Source organism: Corvus hawaiiensis, chromosome 4, assembly GCF_020740725.1.
Source record: "Corvus hawaiiensis isolate bCorHaw1 chromosome 4, bCorHaw1.pri.cur, whole genome shotgun sequence".
NCBI lineage: Eukaryota > Metazoa > Chordata > Aves > Passeriformes > Corvidae > Corvus > Corvus hawaiiensis.
The window spans coordinates 23,093,551-23,119,995 of record NC_063216.1 but is presented as its reverse complement, the minus strand read 5'-3'; the positions used below and the strand labels follow the sequence as shown (position 1 = coordinate 23,119,995).

The 26,445-nt window shown below is 40.5% G+C and overlaps 1 protein-coding gene across 4 annotated transcripts in view; it reads left to right on the top strand.

The window, feature by feature from the left end:
- The window catches only part of KIAA1549 (KIAA1549 ortholog), a 335,592-nt gene that overhangs the window by 296,802 nt on the left and 12,345 nt on the right, over positions 1-26,445 (top strand). For 3 of the 4 annotated variants that reach the window (XM_048300475.1, XM_048300478.1, XM_048300477.1), the window contains exons 11-18: positions 9,315-9,517; positions 12,902-13,026; positions 14,187-14,201; positions 17,536-17,741; positions 19,518-19,741; positions 20,871-21,015; positions 22,616-22,849; positions 23,801-23,853. In XM_048300475.1, the coding sequence (XP_048156432.1) occupies positions 9,315-9,517; positions 12,902-13,026; positions 14,187-14,201; positions 17,536-17,741; positions 19,518-19,741; positions 20,871-21,015; positions 22,616-22,849; positions 23,801-23,853 (1,205 nt within the window). The remainder of the gene's footprint in view (positions 1-9,314; positions 9,518-12,901; positions 13,027-14,186; positions 14,202-17,535; positions 17,742-19,517; positions 19,742-20,870; positions 21,016-22,615; positions 22,850-23,800; positions 23,854-26,445) is intronic. The other variant, XM_048300476.1, reaches the window with a different exon arrangement.

Here is a 26,445-nt window from a genome sequence, read left to right as displayed (position 1 = left end):
TGGCAGAGGTGGAGTGGGTTAGTCCCCACAAAACCTTGGACAAAGTACTGCACTTTCTCCTGGAGCAGCAGCACAGGTAATGCCAGAGCTGGAGGGCTGCCAGTTTGCCTCATGTGCCAGCACACCTCAGCTAAGTGTCTTCATCACCTGGGGACTGTCACCAGCCCTTGCATGTCTGCTCTCATCAGCTCACGGTCACAGGTAATGAGTCATGCCTTCTGCAAGATGTCTGAGAGGCACTTGTGTGGGTTTTTATTCCCCCCCCTAAGCAGGAATATCTGATATCCAAATGTCATGTGTCAGGTGTAACTTTACACCTCTGAATTGAGAGTTTTGCTTATTATTGTATGTTCAGTAGACTATCTCTTGGATGTTCCCAAGATCAGAGCCCAGCCCTGCTGGAGGCTAAATACTAGGCTTCTGCTCCTGATGCAAAGAATTCTTGTGATGTTTTGACATCCTATAATCCTTTTGTTCATCTGTATAATGTCGAGGCAACAGCTCTGCATTGCAGAAAAATTCAGTCAAAAGAGACTCCTGTTAAGAAAGGCATCTGACACCAATCTTATAAAAACTACTTGAAAACTGACATGAGTTTATGCAAGAGATTCATGTTTGCATAACAAATATCATTCATTTGTAATAGCTACCTTGACTAACTATCCAAACTGTTGTCTTTTTTTGGGATGGCGTACCGGATCTCCTTCAGAGTCAATAGCTGGATTCTAACAAGGGATGCAGTATTCAACATCTTAATTACTTCTCAACAATACATTTCTCTGATGGCAATTCCTCTGAAAGAGCTCTTTTGTAGTAACTCTTCTTCTGTAATGAGGATTAACTATTCGCAAATGGTAGAGGTGAAATACCACACTTAGATATACTGCTTATACAAATAGGTATAAAAAGTAAAATGTCTCCATCTGCTTTCTTACAGATATTTGAGTATCTGTCTTGAGAGCATTCCGAAAGGCCAGCTAGCCCAGATGCCAAAAGAAAAAGCCTAGAGAAGGGGAGAAGGACAGGGCAAGTAAGGGCAGGTTGCTTTGCCTTGAGGAACTCTTCAGCCCCCAGTTATTTGTGCCTCAAGGACTGTGTGTAGAAGTGATGGTATTTAGCAACCCTCAACATGCTTCTTTTCCATTAACTTGTTTGGTCCTTCTAAACCCGTCTCAGCTGCTGACAGGGATTTCCACAGCATGTTAAATGAAGAACCGCATCATCTTGTTTCATTCTGCTTTTATCCTGCTACTTCTGAGTTTTCTGTGATGTCCCTTAGTCCTTGTATGGGAGGGGACAGGGAACAGCTGATTCCTAGGCATTTCATCTTTGCCAGTCCTGACTTTACAGAACTCTGTCATATTCCCTCTCTGCCATCTCTTCTTCCAATCAGAGGAGACCTTTTGAACTGGCCTTTGAACCTTTGAATAATCTGAACATTTTCTAGTTCTTTTCCATCCTTTTCGAGAGAGGGAGGCTAGAAGTGAACATGCCATTCAAAATGTAGGTGATCAGTGGATTTTTAGTCATGTTTATGTAGTGGTTACTTTTCAAAAGGAGTTAAAAAGAATCTATTTTCAAGATACAGATGAATGTTGTGCCATCCTAAACATAATAAACCTCTGAGAAGAGATTAATACTGGGGAAATAAATTTCTCTCTCCTAACAAAAGACAATAGAAAGTCTACTGTAGAATTTAGCTGTTTTGGGAGCAAGGAAATGCACCAACATTAAATCATTGTTGCAAGGTTTTAATGTGCTATCCACTTGCAGTTGAAACTTGCAGTTTCATTTCAGCAGGCGGGATGTTTCTGTAGTACATGTGAATGTACTTTCTGTGCATGTTAAAACCTTTTAAGGTATATAAATGTGTGAATCATTGAACCCAACAAAATACCAGCATGAAAAAGTAAATGAAAATTGCCGACCTATGCTCTATCTTTAAAGTCTTTAGTTAAAAGTGGTAGCACTTTTCTCATTATCTGTAGAGAGGATGTGTGGTATATGTGCACTGTGCAGATGGTGAGAATCATGTTAGAATGTATTTGTTTGCTTCACAAGTTTGGAAAGGAGTTCCCTAAATTTGGAGGTTTTTCATTGGTTGTGCTGTCTCTCTTAGAGGTTGCAGTTGGTGCTGGAGTTGTGTGTGTGGCCTTAGAGGAGTTAATTGTTTAACGTAACTTATGGGTGAAAATCTGGTGAAACACAGACAGCCGTGGCCTGTCTATCCTATAAAGTTGCCTGTCTTCTTCTAACATACTCCTCACACTTCCATCCAACCAGTGTGCAAAGGAACCTCACAAACAGTGATTAAGATAGTATCCACCCAGCGGCATTTCTGTCTGAGGAGGAAAGCTAAAACTGTGTGTGATTCAGGAACAAAATTCTGCCTGTTACAGCAGTTATCTCAGCAGCCTGTGGGCATATATGTACTCAGAGTTATGGGCTTTCAACAACATGATCCCTCTTGTATTTTGTGAAATTTACTGAGCTGTCATGGTAATATTAGTGTGGCAGGAAGAAATGCACAAAGGAGAAGAAGGGGGATGATGAAAATCCATGAGAAGAATCTGTCTGAAGAAAATATTTCAGAACAGGTGTCTTGAGAATTTCAGGCTTTATAAAGTTTTGTAAGTTTGGGAGTTTCTTTTATTTGTTTTTAATCCTTCTCCAGAAGCAAAATTCCTGAGCTGGTATTTTCTGTGGGATTCCTGCTTTCCTTACTATTTGTTTGGTGGTAAGCAGTAATACAGCTTTGACTTTTCAAAGGAGGGAAAAGGAGGTCCAGAGGCTGTACACCAGCTTGTTTTGGTTTTCTGTGCCAGTGCTGGCTGTACAGTGCACTGCTTTTTCCAAGCTCGATGGGAGAAGCCCAAGCAACTCTAAGCATGTTTCTTTTCCCCAAGGACAGGTTTGCTCAACTGCTTTACCTTTTCCCGAAAGGGTAATAGTTGACCAAAGTGCTGTTGTGATGACAAATGGGAGACGACATTTGTATAAAGAAATACTTGATCCAAGATAAGAAAATGGTATTTTGTACATGGAGCCTCTTTTTTGGCCCTCAGGTCTCAAAATCCTGCTTCTGGTTTGAGGCTTGCCAGAGAGGGCACAGGTTGTCACACTGCTGTAGTGGGAGGGTGGTGGCATCCCATGAAAGATGTGATAAATCCAGAGAACTGTCATTGCTCATGCACTTCTTTTTACATACAGACACTGTTACCAAGTGAAGGTATTTAAATTAGAGACTTCTTTTAGTTTTGGTCCCTAAACATATTTTCTAAACCAGCAACGAGTGAAGGAATCCCTCTGCACATTTCTCAGTGATGCTTAGTGTTGAGGTTTTTTTAAAGTAGGCGTGGAAGTAGTTCGGCTTATGGTACAAATAGGTTGCATCATGTCTCATGTCAGAAAAGAGACACAATGACACAAAAAGACCTCCAGAGATACAAGTGGGTCTTTTTTCAGTATTTTGAAGGTGGCTATGGAGTCAGAACTCTCCTTCTATGAGATCTTCTAATATGCTTTTTTGATGAATGAAGGGGTTTTGTGCCTTCAATCAGACCTGCATTATTGTTATTGAATCCCATGTATAAATTATATGCATACTTTACAGGCAGTCCCTGGCTATCATCCCGAAGGGGGTTATGTTGAAGGAGAGCAATGCAGACAAAAATACAGAGGTTGTACTTATGTAGGAATGATAATAGAAAAATGAGCTGAATAAGAAAATGAGACTCTGAAAGGTGAACCTGCCTCAGTACTTCTAAATTCTTGCTTATTGGTAAACTGGTAGGTGTTTTGAATATCTTGTGGAACAGTGAACTGCGTCCAGTATGGATGAATGATCCTTGAGGGAAGATCCAAGAAGACTTCTTGGATGAGATAATAGACACATAGTGAAAAAAGAGTTAAAATTAAGAGGATCCTACCAAGCATACATGCAACTGCACATTATTATCCTTTTTGATGCGTCATGGGAGTAATGCAGTGAATTCACGCTAACCTATGCTCTGGTGCCCCGGGGATATGCACAGGGTTTGGTGGTGTGCATCTCAGGTTGTGAAGGCAGTCGGCAATGTTTAGTAGCTTTAAGCTGTCTTAAATCACACTGACTTACATCTTCAACCCACATTAATTTTAAGAACAGGCTTTTTCATTGTCTTGCTGTGTTTAAGCTTGTACACTTGCCTGGTTTTTTTCTGAAAAGTGTCTTCATCCTGTAACATTCTATGTGCTAGCATGATAGTAAGGTTGTAAGTCAGCAGGACTTCTTTACAGGGATTCTTGTCCTGTTCACAGGTTATGTACTGACACTAAAGTACATTTGTAGTTCCTTTGTTTTCTTAGAAAACAGCCTGTGCTCAATCCAGCTGGCTCTACAAGGAACAAGGCAAGACCATGGTATAAAATCACTAGAAAATTGTCTTAATACATTATTCTTCATATTATGTCCAAATTCAAATGCTGCTTATAGGAACTACAGGGAGACTACTGACTTAAGTGTATTTCTTTTCTTCTGCTTTCTGCTGAAATTACTCACTGACCTGTGAGCAGCATTTGCTTTCTTTCAACAAACAGGTTGTTGACATTCCTGGTGTATCTCTGCATCCAGCAAAACAGTATGTTGGCAACCATTTTGTATTTCTGTGGCTTGAATCACACTGAAACTATTATCTGCTTTTATGCAATAAGACTTGACTGAGGGGCACAAATTTTATAGGCTTCTGCAGAAATTATTAGATTTTTCTGTGAATTGAGCTTCAAATACTGGTTTGGGTTTTTATTTTTTTCTTTCAGTCTGTAACAATAGAATTAAAACACTCTCTTGGCTTACCAATATGAAATCTTCCTCTAAGATTTTGGCAGGCTCTGCATTTGTATAATAATATAATTCCTTATGAGTGCAATAATTTAGACGTGTTCATTTTGGTGGTAAGCTTCAGAGTAGTTTCTCTCCTTCCCTTTCACAAATATATTAAGATAAATGAAAACCTCTAACAACTTACATTTAAAACAAGAAATCTTTGCCAAGACTGGTTTTGTGCAGTCCTGGGTAAAGGCATCTGAGACTTGAGGTACCTGAACAAGTAACAATATCAGCACAACTTAAAAAGTGCTCTTAAAAAGGTACTGCGTTCTTTTCTTGGTGCTGATTAATATATGAGTAGTAGGTGGCTGATCCACACATGGTATCCTGACTACCAGTCCAAGATGAGCAGAGGTAACGCAACCTGTTACATAACTTGATATAAAGAAAAGAAAGAATTCAGCAGGTGGCACACAGAAATTTGTACGAAAATGTTGGAAACATCTTCAGTCAAGAGTAACACCATTCATTTCACTGAATCGGGTGTCTGGTCTTGCAGAAAGCAGAGTTGTGGTTCAGCATCCTTCAGACACTTCTCACTGAAAATGTGGATTTTGGCTGCTATCAGGTCTCAATTAAAGTCATTATCTTGCTGTGGTCTACAAGGAGATGTATGAGAAGCGTAGATTTTTTTTTTTTTAAGAAAACAAAGCAGGCTTATATCAATGTTATTTCTACGGTAGTAATCCTATTAGTATTTCTATTTTTCAAATAATATTATTTTTAATAAGTGATTTTATCATTTTTTTGAGGACCATCTTTTCGTATTCAGTCATGTATCATGTTGTATATATGTCTGTATTGTCACATTTTTCTGTCATGTTTTTTTCATTCATATGCACAAACATATACACACGTTGGATAGAGGTGGTAATACCAACTTAAGTTGTTTTAGGTGGAGATTTCTAGAAATATTTGGCTGTACAGAACTCTGCAAGACTTGAAGCATTCAGGCCATTCCCATTCAAGTATCAGTTTCATATTGAAACTATTTTTTAAGATAAGAAGAAGAGTTTGTTTTCCAAAGAACAAGGTTAAGAGAAAATAAAAAGCTCTGTCTGAAGTTTGGAAGTTGTGGAGAAGCTCTAGTGCGCATTCTGAGCCTTAGGGGGTGCAGGGTGTGGAAGGAAAGGGAACAAGAAGGTTGTTTGGTATGAGGGAAATGCTTTTGCTGATTCTGTGGGGAACTATTAGTTTCTGACTTAAGTTTTAAAACTTTAGGAAAATGTCTGCATGGGGTTGACAAAGACTTGTTAGAGATTTACCAGTTACATTCCCAGAGGGTAACACCAGTTCTGCACATGCAAGGTCTGTAGAGCTGTACCGTAAATCTGAGAGGGTTTATTCTCTGTTATGTTACGCAGAGCTTGTTATGACACCACGTGTTAAAAGTATAAAGAGTGATGAGCCTCAGGTTCTTGGATGCTGTAAATGGGTACTGGCAGCTGGCAGGCAGAGGGAGAGGCAGGAGAGTGGGGTAGAGAGAAAGGTTCTGCCTGTCAAGGAAGAGTAAGACCAACTGAGGAGTTTACCTAGCTCCAACTTAAGGAAAATATAACTATAGGTTCTGTGGTGCCTGGGGTGGTGATAAGCTGAGATTGGCCTGTCCCCTGTTGCCAGCAAGTGTCCCTGAAACCCTAAAGTCTTAGCCACCCCAGCTGTAAACATGCATGAAGGACTCACCTTGCATTCCCTTCTCCTTTCACTGTGTGTTTGCCAGCTTCTGCATGAAATGAGATGAGTATCCTGGTTTTGCAAATAACATTCTTACATTCTGCCCAACTTTAACTAATAGCAGAAGGCCCAGCATATGCCAAGGATCCAGCAGGCTGGGGGGGGAGCAAGAGAGTTCCTGTGGAAGAACTGAACTTAGGATGTTCTAACTCAAGACCTTATTGCAGTGCCTGTGTGTGAGAGGATCCAGTTGTGGTTGTTTCAGATAATCAAACTGCCATTTCTTACAGTGTGAGTGCTGGTCTTTGCAGTACTAACAGCCTTTTAATTCAGCTGCTGTGTGGTCTGTCTGCAGATAAACATTTGTGGATACATATGCTGTGGCGTATGTGCATGTACGCATAAATATATCTGTTCCCATGACTGTGCTTAGATGAAAGGTTATGTTGGACTGCAGCTAGGAATAAGACTATTCAAAGTTAAAATATGAAAATTTTATATTTTTGTATGTTTTTTTACTCCCAGACGGGTTTACAAACTCAGTCTGCTGGAGTGACTCTGAGATAGGTTGAAGTTCATGCTTCAGACATGCTGCATTCTAAGTAAAGCCATACTGGTAAGTCCAGTATTCCTGGAATGTTTGTCTCTTCAGTTGTCCTTGCCCACCCCACCCATCACACTATTCAAAAAGCAGTAATAACTTGGCAGGTTGATAAGAAAAGGGTAGAGCACCACCAGACTTTTTTGTGGAAGAACTGTGCCCAGCACATGGTGAGGACTGTCATCATCTTTGGAGCCAAGGGGGCTGGAGTCTGTGGAGGGGAATGTAGTGAAGTAGAGGATGTGATCATCAGGAAGCATCAGCAGGCCTGTGTGGGCAGGAGGGGGGTGTATGAAAGGGGTAGAAGAAGGGAAGCCACTGAAGGTTCAAAGGACAAGTGTCATACAGAGGAATATCTTCTAGGAGAATAGACATAGCTTCAGACAGGCCGTAAGTGAGATGGGGTACTAAGAAGTTTCAATAATCAAAGTGGTGCAAACGGGCCATATAATTCTGATAGCAGAAGTGGAAAGTTGTCTTCAGAAGTATTTGGTGGAGGGTGTAAGGATCATACTGGGGTTTTGGTTTGTTTTTTTTTAATTAAGTAAGCAAGATCCTGAAGACAAATGTTTAACATCTGAAGGGGGGAAATTTCAGGAAGGCTTCACTAGATGACAGTGACTCAAAAAAATGGAGACACAGTTACATCTTCACCTAGTGTAGCTCCCCAGTGCCTTTTTGAATCTGTAGTTGCAATCATTTGCATAAATTCAATGACTGAATCACCCAGAATGCTGACTTGAATGGACTGTTGTAAAGCCCAGGACAAATGGGTATAGTGGAAGACCTCCAGATCTGTTCAAATAAAAAGCTTACTCATTTGGTGAGAAATGAACTCCAGAACCTCAACAGATAAACTGCTGGATTTTACAGAAGAGCTTTTATTGCCATCTACTGGTTTAAATAGGCGGCTTGCTCGACTGCATCGCCCTTTCTAAGAACCATTTGGAAAATGTTTGCTTACTGAGAAAATATTTTGAAGAGATTGTTTCAGAATATTCCTCAGGCGAGCTTATCTTTGGCATGATATCAGAGGAGTCTGTTTGCAGTTAGCTGTGTTGGCCTGCCAAGCTTTATGAAAGGGGGTTCATTTAAACATCTGGAACCTGACGCACCCATAAATGCACTCCAGCACATGCTTCACTTTGCAGGAAATCAGCTCTAGGAACACACAGAGGGTTTTGTACGTGTGGTGTGTAGCAGGTTGTGTGTGCGTGCACGTCAAAAACTGGAGTTGTTTCTTCCTGCTTTCAACTTCCAAACTACATAAAATTGAGTGGGGTTTGAAGAAAAACTTTCTCTTAATTAGTTCTTCAGATTTTCGAGTTAGTCCAAAGACCCCAAAAAAATCAGCAGAGAGCTTGAAACTTGGAGCCTTGATTAAGTCTGAATCAAGTCATTGATAAGGTGAGATTAGCTTTTTTTATAAATACAGTTATGAAAGTAAAAGGCTGAATTCTGTGTCTTTCTCAAGCAAGATGCCTATTGAATAAGATCTTTGGGAAAATTTCTCTAAATTCCAAAGCCTTTTGTATATTTTTCTGTCTGTTCAGTATGAAATTCCTAAGAGATTTTCATTTTTTTTCTGGAGGCATCAGTACTGGCTGACAAGTCATCGCCAGGCTGCTGTGTAACTCAGATCTGCAGAGCGTTTATCTTTCATCAGATGAACTAGGTGTTTGTACAAGCACTCCCAGACTCCTGCAGATTTGGGGAGCTCAAAATGAGAAAGATCAACAGTGACATGATTCGAATTATTTAAAATCCTGCATCTATTTTGGCTGGAAGAAATACAAATATGACCTAGCAGCCGTAGCCATTCCAGTCTGTACGCAGGTGTCTACAGCCTTGCACTCACAAGTACACAAAAAGCTCCTCACACAATGATTAAATCTTGAAGAAATAGCAGTAAAAAATAGTAGCAGCATCAGAAGGCTCTTTTTTAGCTAGATTTGTTGGTTTGGAAGCTTAAACTGTGTGTCTTATACTGCAGTAAGATGACAGAATTGTGGAGAGTTTATTTTTCTTTTCCCTGGCGCTCTCGTGTTCATTCCTGAGACTACCATAGCCTGGCCATCCTCTCAGTGGCCATTGTTTGCAGATCTGAACCAAAGCCTTTGTACTCATGTTCACTTACGGTTCCTGTTTTTTGTCTTTGTTCTTTTCTCACAGCTACAAGCCCCCAGTGTGAAAGGCTTTGATTTTGCTAAGCAGCATCTGGGCCAGCACAATAAAGATGATGTCCTGATTATCCATGAGCCAGCTCCTTTACCAGGACCTATTAAGGATACTACCCCATCTGAAAACGGAGATGTGCCCAGCCCCAAATCCAAGACTTCCACAAAGCCTTCAAAGACTGTTCGGCACAGAGGGAGGTCAGTTCACAGAGATAAAACAAATTGGAGTAGACAACAGTTTATTAAGGGCTAGTGATTGCTGTATTTTTAAGGCAATTTCAGTGGAAACAACTGTTCCAGAGCTCCGGAACTCGCATTTTCTAGCGAGCCACCAGTTTTACACCTCGCTACTCATTAGTACAGGGTTGTGAGAATTCAGTGTTCATTTTTCTCTTAAAGGGAGCATACCCAGTTAAGAGGGGTATTTAAGACACTGCTGAGTTGACTGGAGTCAAGTCATTGCTTTTTACTGGAAACACCAAGTGTATGTTTTCCAGTGCAATTTTTTTGTGATCTCTAGCTACTAAACCAGTGGGTGGTTAAAAGCAAATGGAAACCATTGACAAAGAGTAATGTGTTTCAATTACATTAATAGTGATCAATACATGTATGAAGAGTCGGGATTTCCAAAAATAAGCCATATCTCCAAAATTCAGGAAATATGCACGAATGCTGTTATTTACCATTATCTGGTGGCTCTCATAGCAAACAAGCCTTATTCTGAAAAAGGAATGATAATTGGCAGCTGTGTAAATGGAGAAGTGTCTGTCAACCATCAGCAGAATTTTCCTAACCTTTTCCAGTAATCATATGATGTGACTGTCCCTTGCTGGAAAGGATTGTGTTTGTAGGATACATGATGTAACAAAGTTATGCAGTAAAGAAGGATCTGTGCACAAAAAAAAAGCAGATAAGTAGGAAGGTAACAGGTGGGGAAAAAAACCAGAGCTCTGAGGAGAAGACCCCCTCTGAACTACAGTTTCTGCTAATTCTTCTTCCTCCCTCACTCTCACACTTCTTTGTCTCCAGCTCTGCATTCCCTGTGCTTATACCCATTAAATAGTGCACAGGGGGAGAAAAAAAAAGCAAACCATCAAGGGCAGAATTGGATGAGCTGAGAAAGAAACCAGTGGTGATTCTGACTGAGCTGCAGGTCTCTGCAACACAGCTTGCTCCTCTGTTCAGCCCTCTTCGCTTCCTCTAAAGCCCCAGTTGTCTTAAGATCCTTGCTTCATCTACCCCATGTGTGCTTCACAAAGCTCAGTTTCCCCCTTCCAGATGCTAAGCCTGTCTTCCTAACTCCCTATAGGCCTTTTAAGTAGAACACTACCAGTGCTACAGTGGAAGGCGGGCAAAACTGGAAAATAATGGAAGAAAAATGAGCTAACTCGTTTTGGTGTAGCTTACATAAATTAAAACAAAGCAGTTTAAATTGGAAAGACAAGTGTTTATGGGTTCCTTTTAAAAAGTTCAGAAGTGGCCTAGGACAGAGATGCTACGTGGGGGAAGGGAAGGCATCTATATTTATATGCAGATAAGCATAAGAAAAAAGTTTAAATTTTAGGTTGCTGCTGTGTTTTGTCTAGAATAATTCAGAAAACCAAGCAAGAGAAATTTCAGAAGCCAACATTCTAATGATACACTGTGATCCCATTGTAGAAGGCCAAGTAATTCAGGTGTGATTTGCCCTTAGTGAAGCCATGTTGGCTGTCAGCAAGCCCCTTCTTACTTTTCATGTGCCTTAGCATCGTTTCCTGGACGATCTTCTCCGTGATCTTCCTAGGCACGGAGGGGAGAGTGACTGACCTGTAGTTCAGACACTTGAAATGTTTTCAAAAGAGAATCTCCCTCTTCTGCCTCATATTCCCTTAAGAAAAAATCTTCCTTTAGGCTTAACTATGGAGATGTTGCCATCATCTCTCTGCCATGCTGTTGTTCCCACGTCAGCTTGAGATTTGAGACATTTATTCCCCGAGGCAGAAGTTGAAATGTAAAATGGTATCATACTGTGTTATGTTGGATTTAGCTGCTTGATGTTTCTTGAGGAAACACAGGACGCAGTTCATCACAGTTCAGTTCAGGGTTGTATGTTACATGCCAGGAAGTCTAGTGGTGATGTGAGTACGTGTTCTGTGTCTGTAAGAAACAACAAACAAGAACAGCCGAGTTCAGAAAGCTCAGCATCCCGCAGCTCCAGCTGAGAGTTGGACCTGTTGTTTTGGCTTGAGAGTATACAACTGCATATTCCTCAGCACTTAGAAGAAATGACTGATGTTGACTCAACACTATTTATGTTCCTATAACTTGGTGATAATTTGGATAGACTGAGAAAAAGAGTATGAAGGGGAATGCTGAGCACAATGAGATGAAACAGGAAGTCAGTAGGAGATCTGGAAACAGAACTCCAGCCTCATACTCTGCTGAACCAAGACACAGGTGATGGAGATGATAGCTCTGCACGCCCTTTCCCCCATAGAAAAAGATGCAGTGATGCAGATCTCTAAGCTTATTGAGGACCATTTGTCCTCTTTTCCCTGCTATTATTTTTTTTAATTGGGATGTGACATTAGTATTACGGTCCTGCAGATCAGGGCATTATTTAGTGAGGAGAAAAAGGGAAGTTGAATTCAGAGCATTGCCTGCTGCAAGGAGTAGATTTAGCTTCAATGGACTTGTCAGGCTACATATAGTTACCTTAGTCTGTGGGCTCTAGGCAGGTTGATGTTTAGCCAAGAGCCTCAGTAACTAGTTCAGATACCAATCTAGCCCAAGCAAATCCTGCACTTATGAGGTAATGCACAGACATGTGCACACTTTCCATGATTAACTCCCTGCTGAAATAGAATATGAGTGTTCACAGGACAAAATGGTCACTAGAGACACCATCACAAAGGCTGATCCCATGTGAAAAGACAGCCTTTGGTGTCTGGCAGTGGTGTGAGCCCTGTATCTTTTCTATTTTTATACTGTCAGAATAATTTTGCAGCTGAAGTATTTTGTTGGGGAAAATCATGATACTCTTTTATTTTTCTGTATTGCCTACAAAAGCCACGAGCAGTGAGATTGTAATTTTTAGATAATAAATGTTCTTAAGAATCTTGTGACTGCGTGGAATAAATACATAAAAGAAGCATTTTTGAATGGCCTTACATTTTGCTAGTCAGGAAAATATTCGCATGGATTTGTATTGTTAGCAGGAGAACAGCAAGTTAGTAAGGCTGAATGTTAGACTGGTTACCTATATGGGTTTCATATTTCTAATACAATTATTCTCTTTCTGAGAGGTAAATTACTAGTTAAAAATGAAGAGCTTTTTCTTGTAGTGTATTTTAAAGGAAAGATTACTTAATAACATTGTCACATGTGAATCCTGTTGTAGTCATTTTTCACGCACAGCAACAGTAACACTGTGGCATGAATATCTAGCTGTGATAATATATTATAAATTTACTTATAGACAGAGGAAGATTTTAACAGACTTCACAAGATATTTTAGCACAGGATGCTTTGCATGTCAGAATTGTGCCCCTTTGCAAACTTGTGTTACATGTTGGTTTGTTTGGTTTTTTTTGTTTGTGGCAGAATTTCGCCATCAGATGCTGAATCCACAGCAAGTGAACAATCCAGTGGGAGAGAAACTGGAGAAGAAGGTGCAAGACCATCAACTGCTGCAAACGAGGGCAAACCACGCAGAGCAGTGAAGAAGGGTTTGTTACTTTTTTTTCTCCTTGTGTGCTCTAGTGCTTTACTCAGGTTGAAGAGTTACTCTGCTGCAACTTTCCTAAACTCATCTTCAGCTGTTGATTTTTCTGCTTTTTGCCACAGAAAATCCCTTTCTATTTAGTTTAGTTTCTTCGGTTGAAACTGAAGAGCTACACATTCCTTTCATTCCAGCAAGCTTTTGAAACAAATGGCTTAGCAGGAACAAATCTTGCCTCCTTTTGTCCCACACAGACCCCCAGCAAAACTCTTTCCAGTTAGGCCTAATTGTGTCTCTCATGGAACCAGAATTGCAGACAGTTACATGGGCAGTAGAGGTCACAGCAGGACTTCAGACCACGGGGGTGTGTCTGTAACACTAACTTCAAAATTGTGATAGGAAAAAAAAGACACCAGAGAGGTAAAAGTTCTGCAAATGAGTTGTAATTACATCATCAAAGTGCCTGCACAATTGTACTTTAGAATGATGAAAATTCAGTGCTAATATGTTAATAACACTGGTATTTTTTATAAAGAATCATCTTGCTTTCAGTTTAAAGTGCCACTACTTTTCTTGGAGGTGCCCTAAAATATATATATTTATATATTTGTAAAGTTGATATAACATCTCAGGAGGGTTTGAGTTCCTCCAACCTATCTGACTTCAATTCTGTTGCTCTGTTTTAGTGTTCTCCCATTTCTTCTTACCTGGGAACTCCATATTTGTCTCTTCATTTTCTATCTGGCTTAAAACCTTATGTAAGGTTTAACATTTCACTTTGGTATAGAAATGTTAGGTGTTGCTGCATCTGAATTACCTGGTAAAGGCAACAAGGAGATTGTGTAAAATTTGTCCTTTCTACCTATCATGCCCTTACTGGGTAAAATACACTATTTTTTAGCATTTGGTGCCTCTAGTTTGCAAATCATAGGGACTATTTTTAACATTCAGAATTGGAGGCACTGTCTGCAGAGAGCTCTCTACTAAATGGGAGATTCAGTTCCCTTTTCGTGCAGCTGAGATTTGGCAGTTTGATCCAAGTTCATGCATTTCATTCAAAAGTAAATGCAATCATCTTACTGCTGTGGTTTTTTTCCAGTTGCCATTCTAGCTAAATTGCTTGTCATAATTACTGTGTTGTCTCTTCTTTTCCCTTTGTGTTGTCAGGAGCAAACAGAGTGGGTAAGTAACCAGAGCTGGTAGTTGAGTACAAATATGAATAGAGGTGTTGGAGTAGCTGCAATTATGTCTTAAGGGTGGAAGAGTTTGTCTTCTGCGTCTTAGAAAATAAAATTGCTTTTGAGCTATTGAAGTATAGAAAAAGTCTCAGTAACACAAATTATAGTAATCCAGCACATTTTTCTAATTTTTTCTTCCCAATTCTTTCAAATTATTGAGGAAAACATCGCTGTGAAAGAAGCAAAACTAAGGCAGCTGTTGGTCCTGAAACCAGCTTTGTATAAACAAGTTGGAGATAATGTTAGAATTAACGTCTTTACTGGAAGCCCAAATAAAACAAGAGCTACCTGCAAAGAAACACAAATATTTTGTTGTGAACTAGTGTTTTCTCTGCCAGGATTGAGTCATGGCAAACATAGGGCAGGAGAAAGCTGATGCTGTCTTTGATAATGTATAACACATCTAGTGATAAAATAAGGATTGTGTCCTCTAATAGCACTGACCATCTTAAAATAGCCAACCTTCTGTCCATCCTTCTGTACTATGCTGCTTTCCATGGTTGTGTGCAATGAGTCATCAGCTGCATCCTAGGGATATCACCTACTGGAATACAAAGAAACTGTGTGGAATTTATCTCTTATTGCATACTCTGGCATGATTAAGATACCAGTGGATGAGCTGAAGAATCCCATTGACTTTATCTGATTTTGGATGAGGCCTTATGAACCTTGGTTGCTGTGTCTCTCGAGGGTGCAGGAAGCAGTAGCCTTTCTCTGTCTCCAGCTGTATTGGTTTTCATATGAAATCACAGCTGCCTGACATCTCAGTTCAATTAATAGTTTCAGCTCAGGGAGCAGTGATGAACATTGATCCTGGCGTGTGACCTATATGATCTAGTTGTTTAAACATGATCTGACCAGTACTGGGGTATTAATACCTCTCCATTATTTTTTAACCTCAGCTGAATTAGTCTGAAATCAAAATTTCATGCACATGGTGCCATCTGATAGTTTTATAGGGAAGATTTTCTAAACGTGACTAACAGTGTAACATAAGAACTTAGAAATGAGAAATTATGCTTATTCTCTCTGTTGAAACTTCTGTAGGACCTCATTCATGTATTGAGTTAGAAACTGTTTCTCCTTTTGTTGTATGTATGCAGTGCTGTGCAGTTCCTGACTTTATCTACTTTTCTGTTCTTCCATCTTGGTTTGTATTTATAGACACATTCAGTGTATGCACACAGAGAGAATTTAAAGGTCAGCTGCAGCCTGTGAGGGTTTTTTGTGTGTATCTTTCTGCAAAAGGGAGTAACGTGATATTACTGTAGATCCTTACCAAAATTTGTCAGTGGGACTTCTGATGTAAAAAATGAGTTTAAGAACCCTTTCAGCTCAGAGGCCCCTGCCAAGCACTTGTTTATGTGTGTACAAGAGAAAGTTATGGATGAAATTATAAAGATTCAGAGTGAATGCTCAGTGTGATTGAATATATTGGACCTCGTTAACCAAGGAATATGAAAATTACCTTAAAATTTTATGTTGGAGGTCAGCGAGCTTGGGAACGGCTGATAGAGTGAAAAGGTTGGGGAAAAATGACTAATGTACAGGAAAGATGGATGCAGAAGTTCAGATTTCTGTTGACTACACAATGGCTCTGAGGGATTCATACTAACTGCTTAACATATCTTGTGCCCCTCTCTGAGAGGCAGTGCTTGCACACTTCTGAGAAATGCATGAAGATGACGCTGTGAAGATGACAAATGTTCAAGATGATATAAATAGCTACAGAAGAGAGATGGATATATTTCATTTAGGCTCTGTGTCTTGAAAAACATTTGAGACACAGAGGTCTTGAATGGAACCGTGCCTTCTTTTCAAGAACACTTACACAGAAAAATCACATTTATAAATGATGCATGCCTTTTATAAATATGTATGTTTGACAAGGCTTTGATCAAGTTTGAGAAATACGAATAGGGATTTTACTTAACTTGTGGCCAGGTTGCTTTCCAGCCCAAAAGTAGTGTGCTGTGGATATGATAAAGCATACCCTTCCTTTCTTGTCCTGCTCCCTTACTGTACTAGAAGAGGGAAGCAAAGGAGAAAGTCATCTACTGTGATGTTCTACAGAAGATAGGATTCACTCCTCTTCTGAACCCTATCCTGCATTACCAGCACATGTTGCAACAGGATCACAGCAGTGACTGTTTTATTTCCCTTCTTGTCTATTGTAGCTGGATCATGTTGATCAATAATTGATTCTGTATCAGAATGCAATTAGATTTTCCTCCTGATTTGAATCTTGAGAACCACATCCCCTTATTAGAACTCTGTGCAAGGATGTGGGACTACGTCCCTCCACACAGTTGTGTTCCTTCATAAGGAGAGTCACAAGTCTTGATATCTCATTGCTTGTATTTCATGGTGAAAAGCAGTTTGAGAATTTGTGGCTTTATCACATGGATAAAAGAAAAGGTTATTTTGCAAGTTTTCAATAGCTTTTGCAAGCCTCATCTGCATAACAGTTTCTGATTTAGGTCTAACTCGGAAAAAAAATATTAAATCTGTGCTTAGCTGCAAATCACTGGGGGTGATCCTATAGATTTCAAGTCTTTTGAGGGAGATGACCCATTTCTATTGAAGTAATTAACTGTTGGCAGGACCAGGGGTGCACTGCCGTGCATACTGGTTTTCATAATATCTTTTGCTGATTTTATTTGAGTTGGTTTAACCTCTCCAACAAATTACAACATGACAATATTTATGCAGCTTGCTTATTATTATGTGAACTGTTTATCCTGTCACAGAGAATAAAAGCTTTAGAAGCTTTAATCAGTAAAATGTCTGTAAAATTCTTTGTGTTTTGTGTGGATTTCTAGGGGTTTTTTTGTTTGTTCCTATATCCCTCCTATCACTTAAGAAATACGTTTTGCATTGAGACTTCTTTCATTGCTCTTTGAACCCCCATTTGAGGAACTTGCATCTCCTTAAGTACTGATAAGAGGAATCATTAGCAGAATGTACTTAAAACAGCATTTTATGGAGTAAAGTAGATTGACATTTTGGGGGTTTGCAAATGCCAAGATCTTGATTTACAGACATAAAGAATGACAGCTCACCTTCTGGAAATATAATGGGAAAATGTTTCTAATTTGCAAACCACGGGGTAAACTTGTTGTACACTAAATGTGAGTCAGCTGGAAGGCCTGTAGGGCAAATTAGATACAGATGGAAAACAGGGTATAGTTTTGTAGCACGGCATCTGTAGAGCTTCATATGTGACTGTGATAACCCTGGCAGCACTACTTCACTTTGTATTGGTTCTGATGGTTTAGGACCTCCTCAGACCAGCAGTGGAAACGAGCAGCACTCCTCAGCCTCTATCTTTGAACATGTGGATAGGATGTCCCGTTCCTCAGATGCCAGCAGACGGGTCCCAAGCAAGATCCAGCTGATTGCCATGCAACCCATGGCAGCACCTCCGATTCAGAACTCGGTGCTCTCTGATCGAATAGCAGAGACCAACAAAATTAATAAAGAGGTATTTCTAAAAGTGCTTTGAATGTTTTTGGAGGGCTGTATGCCTAGACAAAAGGGAAGTGAAAAGTATCCAGTTTCTTGTTATTATGAGTCCCTTGTAAGTTCCTGAGGAGTTCAGTCTTGACAGGAATAATTGTGTTTCCATCCAGAGAAATTATCTGACCTGTTTTTTAAGAGATGCCTAAACCAAAGTTTAAACTCTGAGAGAGGAGCAAATTTGATGGTCAGGATACCTTGTGTTAGCATCCTTTTGCTAGTCAGCAGAGCGTGACTTAACGAGAGTTGTGCCGATTAATGTATGAGAATTAGAACATGTGGCCCACCTTGCTTTTTATTCTACACTATTCCTTTACTTTTCAGAACTCAGAATGTTGGTTATTCAAAGAAATTATCTCAAAACATTCTGGGGTATGAAATTGCAGCCCACTTCATTGCTTTCAACTTCTAATGTGTTTACCTGACAGTAAACATACAAAATTTCCTGCTTTCTCTGAGGGTCACATTACTGTAAGCAGAATATGAGCATGCCTGGGGCATGAGGAGAGGTGATGCTCTGTAAAACCACATCATACACTGCCTGACAGTACCACATACCTGCATCCTGGTTTTGTACTGGGTGTAAGATGACATCTTTTTGTAATTCAGAGTGGAAGATTACTGAAGCCTGTAACAGCCTGTAACAGCCTGTAACTGAACTTTGTTAAGAATCTGTGTTTCTCAGTACCTTACTGAAGAGAGGCAAATACATATATCTAGGATAGAGAGGCAAGAGGAGCCACAAAACAGAAATCTGGCTATATGGGCAGAAGACATATGATTCTAACTATAGACACAAAGAGCAAGTCTGACTTGTGTCCTATAAATGCCTTTTTTTTTTTCTTTTAAATTCTTGTGAGAGAATACACAAAATTCAATTTTTATTTGGTTCCTAATTTGCTGATGCAGATGTGTTCCAGAACTAGTCCAGCACAGGCAGAGCAGTTGTTGCTACCTAATCTGGTGGTCAAGTGTTTACCAGTGGGAAGAATGACTTCAGTAGGTGTTGGGCCAGGACTTACAAGATATTACGGTGTTAGAATAGCTTCACCCAGATAATGAGATGCACTTCATGAAATTTGAAAAAAGGTAGGAGAGAGGCATGAAAACTCAGCCTCCAAGAAGATGAGGAGCTGAGAGTGTCATGTTTATCTGGGGATCTGGGCCCCTTGTGTTGCTGCTGTGTTCCTGCATAGCTTATGGCAGCCTCTCATGCACAGCAGAGGCACTGAGTTATGAGCTCAGTTGGCTCTTTAAGTTCTTGCTTCTTATGTGATGAAGGTCATTAAAGGGAAAGGGTGACAGATTTTAACACTGTTGATCAAATATATATCGCTTTGCTTAGCATAGCTGACTACAGACTGGTTAGTCTTATTTTTTCGGAGCAGTGTTACTTCTGGCAGACAGCAGGAGTTTTTTGTGTACCTCCTGCCTTTTGTTAACAAACTGCCACTTCCCTCTAATTACACCTGCTGTGCTGGCAATCGTGTTGTGTATAATAGTGTATCTACCTGGGGAGACAATGGGGAGACTGCAAAATATCCAGGAAGGAAAGTGTGTTCATAAATTGTGTGACTTATTTTAGTCCTTCAGAGATTTGAGGGAGGAGGGAGGCAGGAGCAGGCAGAGAGGTGGGGAGGAGAGGTTTACAGAAGAGCAGCACAGTCCAGTTTGCAAAATACACAGCTGAAAAAATATTCCTGTTTTTTTTTTTTTTTTTTATTCTCCTTCTTTCTTTAAGATACAAACAGCCCTGAGGCATAAATCCGAGATCGAGCATCACCGCAATAAGATTCGCCTCCGCGCCAAGCGTAAAGGGCACTATGAATTTCCAGTGGTGGATGACGTGGTGGTGGTTGACTCCAAAGAGCAGCACAGAATATATCGCAAGGCACAGATGCAGATTGACAAGATCTTGGACCCTGGAGGCAGTGTGCCTACTGTCTTCATAGAGCCCAGGAAGAGGTAGGGATTTCAAAGATGGAACAATTGCCTTTCGGAGTCAGCACCCAAAGTACATCAAAACTGTACTTCTTAACTGTCAGAGCTTAAAATCGTTTTGATTATTGGTTGGATTTGAGTTATCTAGGTGAAAAAGATTGGGTTGTTCTAAACACTTTTATTTATTTCAGTACATGCCACTATGTTTTGTTTTCACATTATTTTTTACAAGTTCTCAGCAGTGAATTCTTGATAAATAAGCCCAAATGTATGAAAACAGTCTTAAAACATTTTAGTGTTTGCTCTGCCATTTGTTTGAATAATTCTTGTGTGGTGTAGAGGGATCAAAATTGCAATATCAGCACTAAAAAAGAAACCTGCAAGTAATATATATGAAAGTAATATAACCAGCAAGTAATAATATTTTTATAAAGTGGGGGTGGGGGAAATATGCAAAATAAGGAAAACCTTGAACAACCTAAAAAGCATAAAGATTCTGAATGTTAAAGGCAAATTCACAAATCAATGAGATTACCCAGAGGGAATACATTAAAGGTTATGAGGCACATCTGTCAGCCTCACAGATCTGCCTTCCTGGCCATGTATTTGCAGAGAAGGTTTTCCCTGCGTTCTGTTTTGGGCTTATGAATATTGGCACTTTGTTCCTGGAGCACTGGTACCCTGTGAGGGCTTCTGCACTGATAGAAAGTAGCTTTTCTCCAGTGGCGTGGGTTCCTCAGCTGGTTTGCCTGGTGGGGTTAAACCCTCTGTACCAAGCACAAAGGCTTGGTGGCGGTGTGGTCTGTTCCGTGGCTGCAGATGTGTCACACACTGGGCTGGGGGGCTGGAACACAGGCAACTTTGACAGATAAATGTAGGAGGGAGGTGACTCTGGAGAGAATTAAGGGAAGAATGGAATGTTTTGGAGAGTTGCCAATGAGTGTTATTAGGAGAAGCTTGAGGAAAGAGATTTGAGCTACCTAATGGGGTTAGCATGGAAAGCTGGGGAAGGGAAGAGAAACGGGGCTGAGGCAAGGATGACTTGGAGGAAATGGGCAGAGGAGTTCAACCTTGGGTGGGATGAGAAGAAAAATTTCAAAAATAAGTGTGATTATCTTTGTCTCTCTCTGCTTTTTGTTTTCTTCCTGCTAAGTTCTCGTGCCAAACGTTCTCCCAAGCAGCGCCGTCGCCATCAGATAAATGGGAGCCCAGTTGATGCCGAAAAGGACAGGTTAATCACAACTGACAGTGACGGGACATACAAAAGGCCTCCAGGAGTCAATAATTCTGCATATATTGTATGTATGTCTCTTGAATAGCAGGAATGTTCTGCTAATGATGACGGTTGTGACATTGGGAGGGTTTTTGCCTTCTGTTTATGACCTATATGGTTAGTTTCAGTCATGTAGTTAGCATGTAAATCAAAGTGAAATGAGGATTTCATTGACACTCTGTCATTATTAAGCAGTAAAATTCTGCCAAGTATTGCTTGATATTACAGAAGCCAAGAACCAAAGCCTTGTTTTCATTAATGCCACTGTGTTATGCACATGAAAGTCTGCTTCGCATGTTCCACAATATTGTGAACATAGTTTCACTCTAGTCCAATTTGCTGGATGTTATATATTCATGTGTTACAGAAAATTTCATCCTTTGCTCTTACAGAGTGGAAGACTCAGTTCTTTTTGTGAGAAATTTTCACATCTTTCAAATGTGGGAATTAATTATTAATGAAAGAGAAACACGTCTTTGTACTACTGTAACTTGATACGATTCTAGTGCAATGTCTTGAAAATTAATTTTGTTTCACATCTGAAAAAAGAAAGATGCTGAAGAATACTTCTGTTCAATCATGTTCGTGTCACAAACAATATTTAGGCATCTTTAACCACTTCTAAGCAGATTTCATGAAGCCAAATGCTAATATTGGAAGCCCCCGGACAGTTCTCATCTTTAAGGATGGTTTAATAATTTTAAGAGTTTCACTGTTAGCCGCATATGCGGTCAGGTGACTCTGATGTCAATTTCTGCAGTTTCCCTTTGCCTTCAAACATGAGTGTGATGATTTTAATGTCATGCTGCAGTAGAATGAATTACCATCTGAAGCTGTTTAATTAAGACATGGCACACAGCAGGCTCAGCCCCTTTGGCATCTGCAGTGAGACTGCTCAGAATGCTAAGTTCCTAATAAAGAAGAGGCTTGTGCCTCTTGACGACTGATTTTGCAGTCTGCGTGCAGTGGTAAGAATGAGCTCTGATAATAAGTCTGCTGCTGTAAAGCTCGTTTAATTTCCTCTCACTGATGAACAATAAGCCCATGTGGTAAGATCCCAGGTAGTAATTATGATGCATGCCTAAGGTATTGCTGCAATGAAGCACTTACATGAATCCCATTCAGGTGATGCACCCAAGTTCAAGTTCCATGCAGGTAACCACTTAGTTCCTTAACAGCTTCCTTTGTGTGTTTTTCTAGGAGGTGATAATTGTTTAGTGTTAGTGCTGATGTGGGCAGTTATAAGCTAAAGACAGAAATAATTTCTTAGAGCTGCAAAAGCTGCAAAGAAGTCAAAGATGTAGACAGAGCTGATTGTCTTTTTCTGGGTGGAGAAATGCTCTCTGCATGACTTCACTATGTGCTTGCAAACCACAATGTTTCTGTTATAGCTGAGTAACTCCTGCACAAAGCTCTGCTGCCTTACCTGAGATCAGAGTCCTTCAGATCACACTGAATGAAGTATTTGAGCTGCTGGTGTTGTGTATGTGCATGCAGAAGTGGGGAGGGTAAGGGCAGGTGCTGTGGTTCTGGCAAAGACAGTGTTGCTCAGACTGAGGGCCCACAGGGGCTTGGAAGCTGGTTAGATCCGTGGCTGTCCTTCACCTTCTTTCTGTTTCCTCCAGTCCGATCCAGACTTGCCTCCCGACCCCCAGACATCATCCTCAGCAGATCTGGGCAAGTTCCCCGGCTTGCCCTCGCACCCGGTGTCGCAGTACGTGCCCCCGCAGCCGTCCATCGAGGAGGCTCGGCAGACCATGCACTCGCTGCTGGACGACGCCTTCGCGCTGGTGGCTCCCAGCAGCCAGGCAGCCAATTCCACGGCCGTCGCTCCGCCCGGGGTCTCCGCGGCACAGCCGGTAAGCAGCTGCGGAGCGGGGGGGCAGCCCGTGCACCCAGCAGGGAGCACCTCGTGGGCCAGCTCGGGCGCTAAACAGCACATCGGTGATGCGGCTTAAAAGGCGGCGCTGGGCAGGGAGATGGCACCGGTTGACCCATGGCCACTGTTGCTGTGCCTTTGCTGCCAGGACTCACCACAAGTGTGGAACATTCCTGGAACAAGGAGAATTCAGGAATGACCATCACAAGATGGTGAACTTGCTTTCTAAGCAGTTTGGTTTCTTTTCCCTTTTCCCATCTCAACCACAAGAGAAGATAAGGGTTCTCCTTTAGGATAACTTCACTTCTTCTCAGCTGGAATCTTTCACAGGTCAATCTTGCTGTGTCCAAGAGTAAAACTATAATTTTTTAGTATGTGTGGTAGTTTCTATTTTGACAATGATAAAAAGAATGTATTTGGCCTAGGTCATATTTTTCAGCAGGATATCCAAAAGCTTTCAGGAAGTGAAGGATAGGGAAGCAGTATTCCTGTGTATGATTTTTTGCTTTTGATGGAGCACTGAGTCACATGGATAATCTTTTAGGTCATCACAAATTCTGTTGAGTCTGAGCCCTGTGGTCTCTCTGCTGCAGTCTGATGCTGCTTGAGGTCAAAAGATTTCCAAATGCAAAGCTTGGTTTTTAGCTAAGTAGACATTGGAGCAGCTCTTGATCTTCTGCAAGCGAGAAAAAGTATTTCTGAAAGGTTTTTAAGTTAAGACTCTGATCACACAGAAGACACTTTAGCCCACAGTGATTCCCAGGTCTTCTTGTGCTCCTTTGTTTGTAAAACTTATGGTCTTATGGCTGCCATCAAGACCTAAAGACAGGCTTAGTGATCTCTGCCATTCATCACTTAAAAGGCTGGCCATGGACTTTCCAGGGTATGCATTTCAATTTTAATTTGGTGATTTTTTTCATTCTTCTGACAGAGATACATGGAATTTGGAATGACTCCGCCAACAGCACCAGGTCTCCTACCAAGGTAGCTTTTTACTGATAAAATTATCATTTATTATTTTCCTTGCAATTACTCCAGATTTCTTACTGGCCCTGGTATATTATTATGCAAAGTACTGTATAAATGAGAAGTAACAGGAGTCCAGATCCAGTCTGTGTTTATGTAGCATAAATGACATATGCATAGTGTGTGGAATCCAAGCTTCTGTTTAAAAGAAATGTGTTTCTAGCCCCTCAGCTATAGAGATATCCTTCCAAATATTCAGTAAACCACCGAGTCTGAGCTTTTGGGGAGCCTGAAACAGTTACTCAGATGCATGTAATATTCCCCATACTCTTGCTTTCATCTTGTTTCTGTATCCTCAGGGCACCACTCACTCACAACAGCTTTCATATGACTAACAGATTCATTCTATTTTTAACCGAGTTCAGAACAAATGACAGAGCACAGTGACCCTCGCAGAGAAAGTCTGCCTTGCAGCCCTATTATTATAAAATCAGGGGAAGAACAAATTTTCCATCTTGTCCTGCCCTTGTTGTGGGAGAATTGTGTGAAGGGGAGAAAATGGTTGTCCAGGTGACCGTTAATTTCACATTTGGTTTGTGTGCTTTAACCACATGTGAAGCTGAACTCTTGAGTCATGGTACTCACTGTGGTCCGACTTGTCTCACCCTCTCCCAGCTGCTGCAGCCAGGCTGGTAAAATGGTGGCCTTGTGCTGCTCTCTCATTACCTTCTTAGAGTTCACCATATGAGATGAAATCCCACTGCTGTTCGTGTCATTCATCAGACTTACCTCAAGTCTTCACTGTCCTGGAAACTTGATGGTAAAATGCCTGTGAAGAGCTTTCCTTTATTTATTGTTCTGCAACCTGATTTTGAAAAGACCAAGTAGAAAAGGGGGAGTTTCTAAGCACCCTGCTTAGTTCTTGGCTGGAGGTGACAGTTTCAGTGTGAGTGCCGTGTACATGAAATGGCACACAGTATGACATGCGGTGTACTTTTTGTAAGTTAGGTTACCTTGAAGATTATGAGCTTTGAAACTGCCAGTGTAAAGCATAACCAGTTGTTGGTTATTGAGGAGATTTTGTCTTTGTTGGCCTGTTACATATTCAGAGAAAATGGAAGTGCTGCAGTCCATGTTAATACACCTGAGCAAGATAGCGTTTTTTGTTCAAAAGCTTATCATTCCTTGGCATAGGCAGTCTGAATTTATGTAAATTGCAAATTAATGGCAACGTGATTAACAGTTCAAATGCTGGCTTTGCCAGTGCCGACAGATAAAGTTAACAATCTGCAAAGTCACTGATCTTAACAGAAAGAATTCCTCTAAGTTTTCATTAAAACAGAAAGTTTCCTAAAGCTTGGTTGATAGAAAACAAGGAAAGAGGTGTCATGGTTGTGCAGTGGGAGTTATTCTCAAAATCTGAAGATAGTCATAAACAAATTGATAGAAACAGTGCACCAGTTAGAGGAAGGAAAAAGAACCTGAGGTCAGTGTGATTAGGTGGCATGTATCAATGTCATGGTCCATTGGCTTAAGTACCCAATGCATGGAATAATATTTGGGTGAGCATACTGTTCTCTTCTCTGTAATAACACAATCAGCATCTTTAATGGGGTGGAACCAACCTGGGGAAAAAAATCAAATGCAAAAGACCTAGGTCACGTAACAGCTAGGCAGACACAAAGGCACAATGAACACCTTTTGCCAGAAAATGGGTATTGCATCATGCAACAGACACTTAGCAGTAGTGGATTTGTGGCGTAAAACTGGTTTTTGGAGCAGTATGTCCCGACTTAAATGACTGGAGATAATTTCGGGGATTTTTTTTTGGATGTGCAAAAATCGAAAGCTGAGTTTCAGTCTGGAAATAGGAAGGAGCACTAGAAAGCCTGTGTGATAACAGATGCAGAGCTGTATCCTGGTTTTATACTCTTACGTTGATCTTTGAGTTTAAGGAGAAGCTATATCTGTCTATTTTAAAGAAGATTGAGAAGCTGAAGGCTTATTAGATGTGAACCTTTCAAGTGCAAACACATCAGCAGTAAAGAATTTACTTCCTGTCCTCTGAAAAATTGGCACAAAAAGAGTACATTTGCAGTAATGTTGAGAAAATATTTTCTTTAGACAACGTCAAAAAACTGTAGTAATTCATCAGCTTCAAAATTCCAGCTCAACACTCCAGGCATAAAGGGCCAGATGATCGCATCCTTTACTGATTACACTGATTAACATAACAGAAGTGATATTGTTAAACATTGCCTACCCATTGAAGCATTTATTTTAACTAGCTTGTGTGGTTGGAAATGGTTTCCTCTGGATCTGCTGAGTGGACAGGTGGGGATTGTACGTGAGGGAACTGGGGAAATTCTAGCACTTCCACAATGGGATTGTTACAGCTTAAAGCCCTTAAAACTCCTCCATTTAGTAACACTGTATGCCAAATAGCTGGCACTTTTATTTACAATTACTTGTTTGTGCTTTATTAGGCAATTTATTATGTCAACTTTCTTTGCTATCTGGCTGTCGTATGAAGGTGGGTAGTTTTCCAGAGAAAGCACAAATCAAGATTAGTCTGAATTAGATGCAGTCACAGGATTTTGTGGTAAAACA